General features: G+C 36.8%; 1 protein-coding gene across 1 annotated transcript in view; it reads right to left on the bottom strand.

Moving 5' to 3' along the window:
* LOC140160968 (kelch-like protein 18) overlaps positions 1-12,469 on the bottom strand; it is a 116,612-nt gene that overhangs the window by 27,563 nt on the left and 76,580 nt on the right. The window contains exons 6-8 of the mRNA XM_072184323.1: positions 5,419-5,580; positions 2,460-2,666; positions 1,321-1,457 (exon numbers count right to left, since the gene is read on the bottom strand). Coding sequence (XP_072040424.1) covers positions 1,321-1,457; positions 2,460-2,666; positions 5,419-5,580 — 506 coding nt within the window. The remainder of the gene's footprint in view (positions 1-1,320; positions 1,458-2,459; positions 2,667-5,418; positions 5,581-12,469) is intronic.

Here is a 12,469-nt window from a genome sequence, read left to right as displayed (position 1 = left end):
AAAATGTTTGTTGTATCCAGACAACACTCTCGTCAGATTGCGGCGGCACAAAACCATGACCAGGCGCTTCGTAATCGTAGGAACAGAAAAGCTTACACCACATGCTTTCTAATGACTGTGTGTTTGATAGTGTGTGTATTACCCATTATGATAGATGCCAACTACTATCACTTATTTGCAGGAGAAGATGGTCCTCCCCTTATACCAAATTTTAGTTTTGTAGCATGCTTGTGTCTCATATCCAACAACACTCTCAACAGTTTCATATACTACATACGAAACGAAGAGTATAGAATGGAGGCAAAAAAGTTCATTATGAAAATTTGCTGCTGAAATTCTTTACCTTTGTTTGGCAATTTTTTATCCCTTGCCATCTTGAAAACTGACACAATATATACAACCAACAACTTGATTCCTCTTCATCTTCACTTCATTAATTGACATTTTCGGAAATTCACAAAAACCCCAACTGCTTTGTCAGAAACGCCAGTGCCCATTTTCGATACTATTGGACACGCATTATGTCTTTAATGTCGTTTCAAGAATGCACGGTAGAGTCCAGAATACACAATGGTGTTGATGACTTATTTCATGGTGTTTCTTTTCCAAAGGATTTCAGAAATTGGGCTATTCCAGTTGAAATCCATAATTAATCTTAATCTTTCACACAGTGAGTGTGAATTTCAAATAGGTTTGCCTGAATGGGTGACTCCATTTGAAATCTACACTCCCTGTGTGGGAGATTAAGATCGTGTCTTCCGTAGTGGTGTATGGATTGCAATTGGAATAGCCCCGTATCAGAAAAATTCATGGTCAACTGATGTCAATGAAACAGCTAATAAGTTGGATAAATGGCTACATCTTCATGCTTTCATCTCTTGATGATGAACTTCATCTTGTCATCTTTTAATGAGGAAGAAAAAAGATGGAAGCAAATAACCAATTTGCATCCTCATTTGAATGAAATTATATGACATGATACTATGTATGACAAAGACTTTGTCCATACCATACTAGTTATAAACCTGTGCCTTCATTATCAATAAAAGTGACAATGCACCCACTCAAACTATAGCCTCTCCCGTCTGTCATTGAGAGTAACCCCATGTTGGATTTTGCAGTGGCAGATATGAATCGCACCCCCAACCTAATCTGTATACACACATGTAGAAGGCCGATTTGGCTGTACACTGGTGATGCAACCACTTAAACACACTGATTTGAATCTGCCACTGATTGAGACGAGACACACTATAGGCATTTACTCCAGTGTTACCAATCTCAAAACAGATGCATGGCATACATATATCTCAATCTCACCTGGTTCATTTTGGGATCATATCTTTCAGCACTTTTAAGATAACTAGCACCATCACTACCACCTACAGCATATATACTTCCAGGTACAGCTGCTACTCCTATGTGTCTCCTCCGTGTATCTAAACTACCAACTCTCCCTGCAATATATGTCAAAAATAATAAGTGAAATAAATTTGGCATGAAATTCTTCAATATTGTGGTATATATCTTGCATTACAGACACCTAGTCTTATCGCAGGTCTTAGCAACATATTGTAGGGTTAATGCACGAGGCCCTATCTGCAGTAGCTGTCCTGTATACCAAATGTCGCTTCCAGTTTGGGAATTATGTCTAAGATTCAGATTGTACTGCCTTTTCATGCAAGTGTATTATGTTGATTCCGAGAACAGCACACACGTTTTACGGCAACCTACCACACGCAGTGATGTCACTGCCAACTCAAAGCGACATGAGGTATAGAAATTTGACAATTTCTGCATTATTATTTTTTTGGAGAAATATTCATTGTACACACCTAAAAATATACCTTATACATCTACACATATGACACATGGCAGCTATTGCACTAATTTCTTGATATAAGATTTAAGTCAAATTTTTGAGTGGCTTTAATATGATATGCACTATTTTGCATAGTTTGTTTTTAAAGACTTACTACATTTAATACATTTAATTGTCATAGATAAGCCTGAAACACTGACAAAAATCTAGCAATACCGAATTCCACCTACAAGCAGATATGCCTCTACAGTGTTGTTGGATTTTTTTGATGAAAGAGATGAAAGGCAGCCACCCTCTATAAAAATACTATTTGGACTTGGAGCAACTATATTACTGATACAGGCAGTTGTACAAATATGTATTATATTGCCAGACCAATCTATTTTTGTAATGTTTTTGTTGAGGGTGTCTGCCAATTGTCCCTTTCATTAAAAAATATTCACTAATTTAGAGGCACATATGCTTGAAGATGGAATTCTACGACTTGGCTTTCATGAAAGTTTAACTATATTACATGTAGAACATATGTTGATTATTACACTTGTTTGGACTGATTTTAATGTAATGTTGCCTTAAAAACAAGCATCTATGACTTTGGTTTTGGCAAATAAATAAATCCTTGTTTAGTTAAACTTACACCACTTATTTGTTCTTGGATCATAAGCTTCTACCGAGTCTAAGACACTGACGCCATCGTAGCCACCGACAGCAAATAGTTGATTATCTAGGACTGCAACGGAATGATAACGTCTAACCTGCAGCATGGAAGCCACTCGATGCCATCTACGTGTCACACTGTCAAACGTTTCTACTGTGTTTAAGTACTGACTGCCATCATAGCCACCTGCAAGAAGACAATGTCAACAAATCACATGTAATCAGAATGAATAAAGAGCTAACTTCAACATTACACTATTTTTCGCTCACCTGGAACATTTTCACTAAATTGACTAATGTCTTCAGCAGATGGTGATGCTGTGATGATATCTTAGGGATATCCTTTTCAAGTGATTGACATTTGTTTGCATCATAGGGTGTTACAATGTAGTACCCCCCCCCCACATCCATTCTCTCTCTTTGGATGGATTTCACTTAACATTTTAACCCATTGTATTGGAAGTAACTCTTTGTGGAGTTTTGAGCGGTCCCCATCCATTGTGAATTTATTTGTTCTTCTCATCAATCACTACAGGGTGTCCCTGAAAGAACTGTATCTTCAGAAACTGAATTGTTTGGGCATTTTTACACATAAACCAAACATAACTAAATACCTGATGTGGTTGAGGAATATATCAGCTATCACATACTTTTTTAATTTTGACAATTGACCGCTATGTTTTTGAAATAAAAGAATTTTACGAAACTTAATTTCAGCCCATGCCACAGAGTCAAATATCTATCAATGAAAACAGACGCCTCATGCACTGATGATGTGCTGTGATTAGCACTCCGAATACTGTCCATCGATTGATATTTGAATCCGTAGAAAGGACTGAAAATGGGGGAGTTTCGTAAAGTTCTTATATTTCACGAATGGTGTGGTCAATTGTCAACATTCAAAAAGTATGTGATAGCTGATTTATTCTTCAACCACAACAATTATTTAGTTATGTATAGTTGTGGCATTAAAATACCCAAACAATTGAGTTTCCGACAATACAGTTCCTTCAGGGATACCCTGTATTACATACCAGGAGCGTTCTCCACAAACCTTCAACACAGCGCACTGGCTATTATGTGCCCAAAATACGCCAATGTTTTTGGTGTAAACTACTAAGCTACGCCCTTGATATGGACCTACTAACAGTGTGTGTAGTACATTTTGTTGCATACAAATCACATGTTCTCTTTGCAAAAGCCAACCCATTGAAATTAAAATGCCTTTGAATTCTAATGGGTCCTACGATGCATCAGAGAAAAATCCACCCCAGGCCCAATGAAGGATTGAACCTGTAGGTCTAAAACAAGTTCACTGAACTCTTCATTATTATATCGATAATTCAGATCGTATTTTTATATTTAGAAGTTGCTGAATGCCATTATAATTGTAAGCATTTGATATATGTACATTATTTACTTCATTAATAGATTCTTGCTTATTAATTGGTTACGATTATTGTCTGATCAAACAAGTCCTGACGTAACTTGATAAAAGCATTTTATACCCTTTGTCATCCTTATAAGTACTACAATACAAATGACCTTGATCCCACTTCACAAGGGCAGACCTTGAAATATGGTACCCAAGATGCTTATGGCATAGCAGTCAATCATGCATCTTGCAAAACAAAATGCTAACACATGATCCGAGATGCATTGAAAGAAGACATATGAAAAGGAATGACGGCAAAAAATAGACAGAGAAACTTTGATGAAAGAGCTTTTTCCCATTTCTTATCCTTAAGTACTACTATACACAGATAACCTTGATCCTGTGTCAAATGTTTTCTATCAAACAGTACTAGTAAATGCCTTATGATGTGGAACTAACAAAATGCATACAGCATATATTAGTTAGTCATTGTAGTGTATCAAAACAAATATAACTGCTACAAAATACTAACAAAACAGATCTTTTGATGGTACGATCACAAATGGGCTATTCCAGTTGAAATCCATACACCCTATGGAATACATGACTTCAATCTTCCACACAGGGAGTGTGAATTTCAAATGGGGTTACCTGAATGAGTGACTCCATTTGAAATCTACACCCCCTGTGTGGTATTTGTAGTAACTACAAATTTCGAACGTTTGAGGGCTTGTTCTCAAGTTGTAGATACTCCTATAGGGTGCCTCCAGGGTTTTATTTTGGCAAGTTTGCATTAGTATATCTAGAAAAATACTAACTTTAGAAACCAGTGTCACTGATGTATGTCACCTGTGACTGCTCAACTTATTCTATGCATCAGCTTTTGTCTAAAGAAATATTTAAAAAGATGATTTTTAAGTGATTTCTGTGAGCAGCGAAAAGTCCACTCCACGACTATGTACATGTGAATGTGAATATGGTGATGAATGCACGCTAATTCGCAGCGACACATACAGGTAGCTCCTTGGAACTCACCGTCGGAGCCATGAGTTTCAATTATTGGAATTACCTGTGTGGAAGATTAAGGTCATGTCTTTCATAGGGGGTTTATGGGTTTCAACTGGAATAGCCCAATGCGCTGAAAGTAGACATATGAAAGGAATGATGACAACACAGAACAAATAGACTCATCAAGCCTTATGTCACATATTAGATACAACAGCCATCTGTAGAGATGACAGAAACAAAGGTTAATACACTCCTCCGTACATTTGTGTGTGGTCATTTAGCAAGGCACTGGCTAAGTGAAGTCGAAGGCCTATTTCCTCTTAACTAATCAATGAACAAAGAATCTATAGATGATAAAAACAAATATACTCTGCCTCTATTCAAGCCTGCAGTTAAAACTATGGTCTCTCAGTGACATCAATTAGCGCTAATATCCTTCAGGGGTAACACCCCTCAGAAAAATACTACTATTGATGTCACCTCAGGCCAATAGTGTTCATAGTTTTAACCCGCACCTCTCATGGCAATATACACACTTGTATAGCATAAAACTCACCTACGTCGTATAGTGTACCATCTAGTACAGCTACCCCTACACCACTCCTAGGCGATATCATACTAGCTTCTATACTAACTCGACCGTTGCTTAGGTTGTATCTTTCTACACTGCTTAAGGAATGTCCTGTGCTATCCATACCTCCTATACAGTAGATAGAACCTGGAAATATAACACAAAAATCAAAATTTAATTCACTTGGTTGATCAGTTTGTTACTGAACATATTATCAATCAAATCAATCAATCCCTGAAACTTATATAGCGCCTAAAACCAAGAAAACTTGCACTAAGGCGCTGGACACATACAAAGATCATCATATGCAAACAAATGAAAAGAAATACATACAGGGTGTCCCAAAAAAAAGAGGCCCCACATTGCCCTCTTTTTCTCCTATTTCTGAAACGTTGATCAAATATATTTTGGTATGTAAAGAAACCCTAAATCGTTAGCTTTAATTAAACCAAAACAATTCTTTCAATCGGCTCACAATTTTTGTTTTTATTTCCTCTTTAAGAAATGTACCTGTTTTTCACTCTGTCCACGGATGAGGTTTGGCTACATCAAAGATTTAAACAAACGCATACGGTTAATGACATGGATAGATAATAGCATTAGTCTTGGGAAAGCATTCACTATAAGCGAGGATCCCCAGCTAGCTTCAAACATCTTCGCAACCCGTACACTGCTGCATTCGCAAGTATCCGCGCACAAGGCCTTAAGGATGGTACATAGCATAATTAATGCAATGAGAACTAGGGCTGAAACCTGTATTCGCCACGGAGGCAACCAGGTAGAGGGCAGAGCAGCACAGTAAACTCACTTCAAAAGAACCAAAGACAAACTAAACAGCCCTTTTCAGGGTACCTTTTTATTCCAAAAAGAGAAATGACTTACGTTGTCAATAAAAAGAAAGCAAGAAACGAGAAAAACATAAGTGATTGCAAGTATAGCAAAAGAAGTCCCATCCCACATCAATTTCGCCCAAATTAATGACACTTAACAAAATCCATAACCCAAGCCCACCGGTAAAGCCCATTCCCTTAAATAAAGTTGTTATTTTATAAAGTTATCATCGAGGAATGTTTTATATTCATGCATGGTATATGCACTTTTCAATCTTTGAAGTAGCCAAACCTCCTCCGTGGACAGAGTGAAAAACGGATACATTTCTTTAAAAGGATATATCTGCGAAAGTTATGAGCCGATTGAAATAATTGTTTTGGTTTATTAAAGCTAACGATTGTAGGTTTCTTTACATACCAAAATATATTTGATCAACTTTTCAGAAATAGGAGAAAAAGAGGGCGCAATGTGGGGCCTCTTTTTTTTGGGACACCCTGTACATAATATCAATTCAAAATATACACAATTACAAAGAAAGTTAATGCTTATACGCAATTCCAAACAGGTGATGTTTAACCAGTTTCTTAAAAATGACAATGGATTCTGCATTTATGATGTGTTTGGGCAGTTTGTTCCAGATGCGGGGTCCATAGCAGGAGAAAGACCTGTCCGTGAATGTTGAGTTCTTTGTTCAATGAATAGTGTTGTTGATGTTGTGGAGCGAAGGCGTCTGCGACCATTACAATATGGTGAAATTGAAATTGGATTGATAGTTCATGCAGCAAAATGATTACTGAAATTTCTAGGAAAGGAAACAAAACTGCAAAAGATACAGGACAGTTTCTCTTTTGTGTCGCAAACTGCGTGTTTACACTGAGCACTCTGTATTTTTGCCCGGTATTACCTGGTAACCCACAATCCGATTCAGGCAACAACCAGCACGTTTCTACTGATGCTTAAATTAAGGGTTGTGGTGTGTATTGGAAGTACTGAAAATATTTTCCTGACCCTCAAGCTGCTTTTAAGGTCACGATGTGATGTATAAAATGTACATAAAAGAAGTTCAACACCCAGCAACCGTTAACCGTTGTGTTTCCACTGGCAGCAATACCGGGTGTCACACCACATGGTCTACCTCATGAGGTGGATCACGGTTGCCGGGTGTCCACACCGCATCACTCTGAACCGATCTGTTTCCACTGGGCACATTAACCGGTAACACTCTAAACTAAACCACATTACCCGCCAACCATTCCCCAGTAGAAACACGCAGAAAGTCATTTACACATGACAAATGATTTATGATTATGATCTACTGATGCCAAGGGGCAGATTTATCAATCTAACCAATACTAAGGCAGAAGTCTTTACATCCGTAGCATCCCTGATCCTGGTTGCGATGGTTTATTGTGGTGTGATTAGGGTGTGCCCCTTTTAGCTGCAAGGCTCTGAATGTTGCCAAATGGTTTATATGGCCACATTGGTCAGCAAAATCCTGTAAAGTGTGCCAAGGCTTGCGGGTTTATATTCTGCACTTTTTTTTAGCATACTTGGTTGCAAAGTTACCAGTGACAAGATTTTATGACACAAATCTTTTTTATCTGTAACTTGATCAAACAATTTCTGCTTTTGGCCCAAGTTGATCAGTTCACATCATGTATAATGAAAATGGAAAACCCCAACACATACTTCTGACAGCATGATACTGTCAACTTGTATTTTCCCCCATGAATTATCTAGACATATATTGACAGAACCAACAATTAACGATCATGTTCTTCCCAACATCTTATAAACACAGGTGCAAGACAGACAATGTTCTACAACATGTTTCATCAAAATCCTAATACATCTTGATCATTGGATGTCTTCAGTCAAAATATTTGCGCAGTTCAAAAACATTTGTTTGGGGGGAAAAGAAAGAAAAAACAAAAACAAAAAATCCCTTTTTAGAGTGAGTTGGAGGCAACTATTTGTAAAATCCTCCCTAGATCCCCATAAAGACTACTTGTAGTTTAAAGACTGGTGGAAATGTACATCTAGTTTACACTTACTTATGAAACATCTCTTTAAGGCATGTTGGATGAGTGCATGACCTAATGGTGCTTGTACTCAAATATTGAGACAAATAAAGCAGATACGTGCCATTTTTAGAAAACATGCCATTTATGCAACATGTGCATGATTCTTCTTGGGAGGGGGAAAACACCCAAAACTTTCATTTTGTTATATAGTTGGCCTTAAGGTGGTACTACACCCCTGGCCAATTTTGTGTCTATTTTTGCATTTTTGCACAGTTGTGGAGTTACAGTCAAAAATGAGGGAAACCAATATTTGATCAATAAATCAATAACTACTTGTTGTGAGTCACTGAAATTCCAGTGTAGTAACTGGATTCCTTGCCCCTATAATATATATAACTTTTGTTACCTGTGTTTTATTATAATTAGTTTTTAAGAAAAATGCAAAAATAGTCACAAATTTATCAAGGGGTGTAGTACCACCTTAACTCAAGAAATGCAAGACCTGTGGCAATTCAAATACAATTTATTGGTTTTCTTGACTGATTTCCTATGGATCAATGTACTAACATTAAGAAGTACACTGCAATTGTTTTGTTGAATGGCTAAAACTGGAAAAATATAGCACTTGCCATCCCACTCGCCTTTAAGCAGAACCATTGTGTATAAACTGGAAGTTATACACAAAGCATTTTCCTATTTAGACAAAATTGAAAGCAAAAATTGACCAATCAAAAGTACCTTGACCACTCCAAGGTCTTAAAATTAATTCAAAACACTGTCAGAATTGACTTGCGGTAATCCAAATTTGCCGTTCAATCACCGCAACCATAGATTACAATTACAAATTTCTATTAAAGATTTCAAAATTGCAATTAATCTGGCAGAGTTTGTTGTCTTTACCTTGTCCTCAAGACAAACAAGATGTAATCATCAGTATTTGTTTTTTCAGACACTCTAGCCCAATGAATTTATATTAAAAACTTCAACATTACAATTAATCTAACAGATAGAATCCATCTCGTACCGTTTCCTAATAAAACAAACACGAAAGGCTCATCAGCATTTTGTTTTAATTTAAGACTATGTACTAGACTGTTACTGTCCATGCAGTCTAATAACTTTTTATTATTAATGCTCCGCATGCTAGCCATGCGCTTCATCAACGGAAAAAGTTTTGAAATATTTTCTCAAAATATCAAGAGCTATAACTACTGAACCAATACTAGGCTTGTTTGTACTCATTTTAATGCAATTTTCATGCGGATTCCAAATATGGTCATGAAAATTTACATGTCTGAATTTTTTAATTTTTACATTTTTTTAAAACATGTCGTCTGCAGTCGACACCCATGTGAAGAGAGTCAATAGCTTCAACATTACAATTTATCTAACAGAGAGAACCAAATAATCTCTTATCTTTTCCTGAAAACAAATACAAAATGGGCTATTCAGTTAAAATCCATACACCCCCTATGGAAGACATGACCTTAATCTCCCACACATGGGGGATAGATTTCAAATGGAGTCACCCATTCAGGTAACCCCATTTGAAATTCTTACTCCTTGTGTAAAAGATTAAGGTGATACCTTCCATAGGGGGTGTATGAATTTCAATTGGAATAGCCCAATGCTGATCAGTATTAGGTTTTTATTTAAGACACTCTATACCTGACTCTTACTGTCCATATTGCCGTCACATAACCCAAGACAAACATCAACGGCTTGACACGGTCCTGCTGCTTTGAAACAACACAACTCCACTCTAAGCTAACCAACTTTATTAGTTTAATGCTCTCTTAATTCAGTGTCTCAAAATGAAAAAAGATTGGACATTGCAAGTATGTTTGTTACAGCAAGTCCAATACAACTGAACAGTTTTGGTACAGTGCAAAGTTATTCTTCCCATGTTTATGAGGTTCTTGAAGTCTGGTCTTCTTTCATATTTTGTAACTTGTGACTTATAACAAGACCATATGAAAAGGATATTGACAACTACAAGTCGTAATCATTCTGGGCTGACGACTGAGAAACTTACGGGTCAATTTTGTGTCAGATTTGCCACCAGAATCTGGTTGTATGAGTCAGCGTAATTGTGTCCAACTTGACCGTTTGAATGTGTTTGTTATTTGTTATGCTTATGTACAACACTAAGTGTGAAATGATGGCATAACTGCATGGCAGGACATGAGTGCATCGGAAGTCACGCTATTGAATGCGGCCAAAGTCGCACACAAACAAGAGAACAAAATCTCCCAATTGGGCTACTTCATCACAGGTCTGGCAACACTGATTAGATGTGGGATGGGAAAGGGGAATGAATATCAACTGCCTGTTATCAGGTCATGGGACAAGAGTTCCAAATCACCCAATTGGGCTACTAAATTACAAGTTTGGCAACACTGATTACATGTGGGATGGGAAGGGGGAATGTCAACACCTGCCTGTTGGACTAGGTCATTGTTATTGTCAAACTAAACATTACAGTTTGCATGTTAGAGCTGGTAAATCTTGTTCCAGATTTCTGCACTATTATTAACCTATTTCTAGCGTAAATTTTTCCCCACAGATGTCAATGATGACAAAAGCTTAGCAGATCCAACATTTCACGAACCAGTTACCGGTGCAACACCCCGTTACGTGGAAACTCACATCCTCAAAGCTCTTTTTCATTCTATACACTATTGCAAAGGGCTGTGTCTTCAATCTCAAAACTTTGATTAGAAAAACACCAGGTGTAAAGAGTATCCCAATAAGATCCCTCTCCATGTTATTTACCGTTGCCATTTGTTGAACACAAAGAACACATCCAGGGGTGTTATTTGAGTGTAAGCCAAATACTTAACCTGAATCTTATTTTTCTTGTGATTCTTACGCTAAAACCCTCGAAGCAAGCTGACGCCTGCAGGTTTATATCTACACTATGCATGCCACTGCATCATATTCCATATTTCTCTCTTAATAAACATATTCTTTCACTCTTGGAAGTCTGATTCTATGATATGATACAGAGAAATCAATTTTACTTTCTCTTTATTTTTGTTTTGTCTGTCTATTTCTTTAATAGCACTTGACTTTATATCAAGCTCTACCTTACAGGCATCTAGGAGTGCAAATTGAAACTGAATCGGTACAATACTATTGTAAAATATTCTGCTGCATGCTACATGAAAATATGAGTAAAGGTTTCAATGTGTCTATTCTGAGATCAAAATATCATTGTAAACATGCCACAATGTAATACAAAGATAGAACATTCCTACACAAGTTTTGATCAAACCAGAGTTGTTGAAATCATCAGGTATTGTGCCCATTTAAACATCTGTATAACTGAACACACTCTGGTGTGGATTAACACACTTGCACATGAAATATTGAGAGTGTACCCCATATGAACATATGTGACACGATCTGGTCCATGGGGCCAAAGGAGGTATTTTTGAACATTGAGTTACAGTAATCATTACATTATATATACAATAGGCTATCATTTACTGAAAACACCAAAGGTCTAGCATACTTGGTTCTAAAGTTCATATCACATATGTGATGCAATCAAGCAAAATGAGTCTGATGTTAAGCAAAATCAAAATTCTGTTTTTAATTTCATTACATGAGTCATTTTCAGAGCTTTATGTTTCTGAAAACCCAATCAGAATTGGACTGATGGTTCCAGAGATATGGTCATTTCAATGTTCTTCGGAACAATAAAATACAAAGGATGTTGAATACTATAATTGGCTATATATCAATATCAATATTTCTGACATCCGACTCATTTTGTTTGATCACATCACTTAAAGCAGACACTTTATAGTCAAGTCAGTCTTGTACTAGCATAACTATATGCAGTGGGTTATGTATGCAGTCTTCTAACGTCTTCTAAACATTACCGCATGAGGGCACTATAAGTACACACTGTAAAACTGTGGTTTGCTGAAACTGCTTTTCTACCATGTTTGTACAGATGTTGTCCAATGATGTCCATGTTACCAAGTCTGGTGCATAGTAGATTGATGTATTTTGTTTATTTTGACATGATCATGTTAAAAAGATTTATTCAATTGCTTTGTGTGGAAAAATGCCCAGTTTGACAATCAAAATATGGTAAAACAGCTCTCAAGACACACATGATTAGAACTGGGCTTTGAAAATCTGTTTGAATTTTATATGACTTTGCTTTA

Source organism: Amphiura filiformis, chromosome 9, assembly GCF_039555335.1.
Source record: "Amphiura filiformis chromosome 9, Afil_fr2py, whole genome shotgun sequence".
NCBI classification, from domain to species: Eukaryota; Metazoa; Echinodermata; class Ophiuroidea; order Amphilepidida; family Amphiuridae; genus Amphiura; species Amphiura filiformis.
Note: the sequence above shows the minus strand (reverse complement) of the source record. Positions and strands in the feature narration are given on the sequence as shown.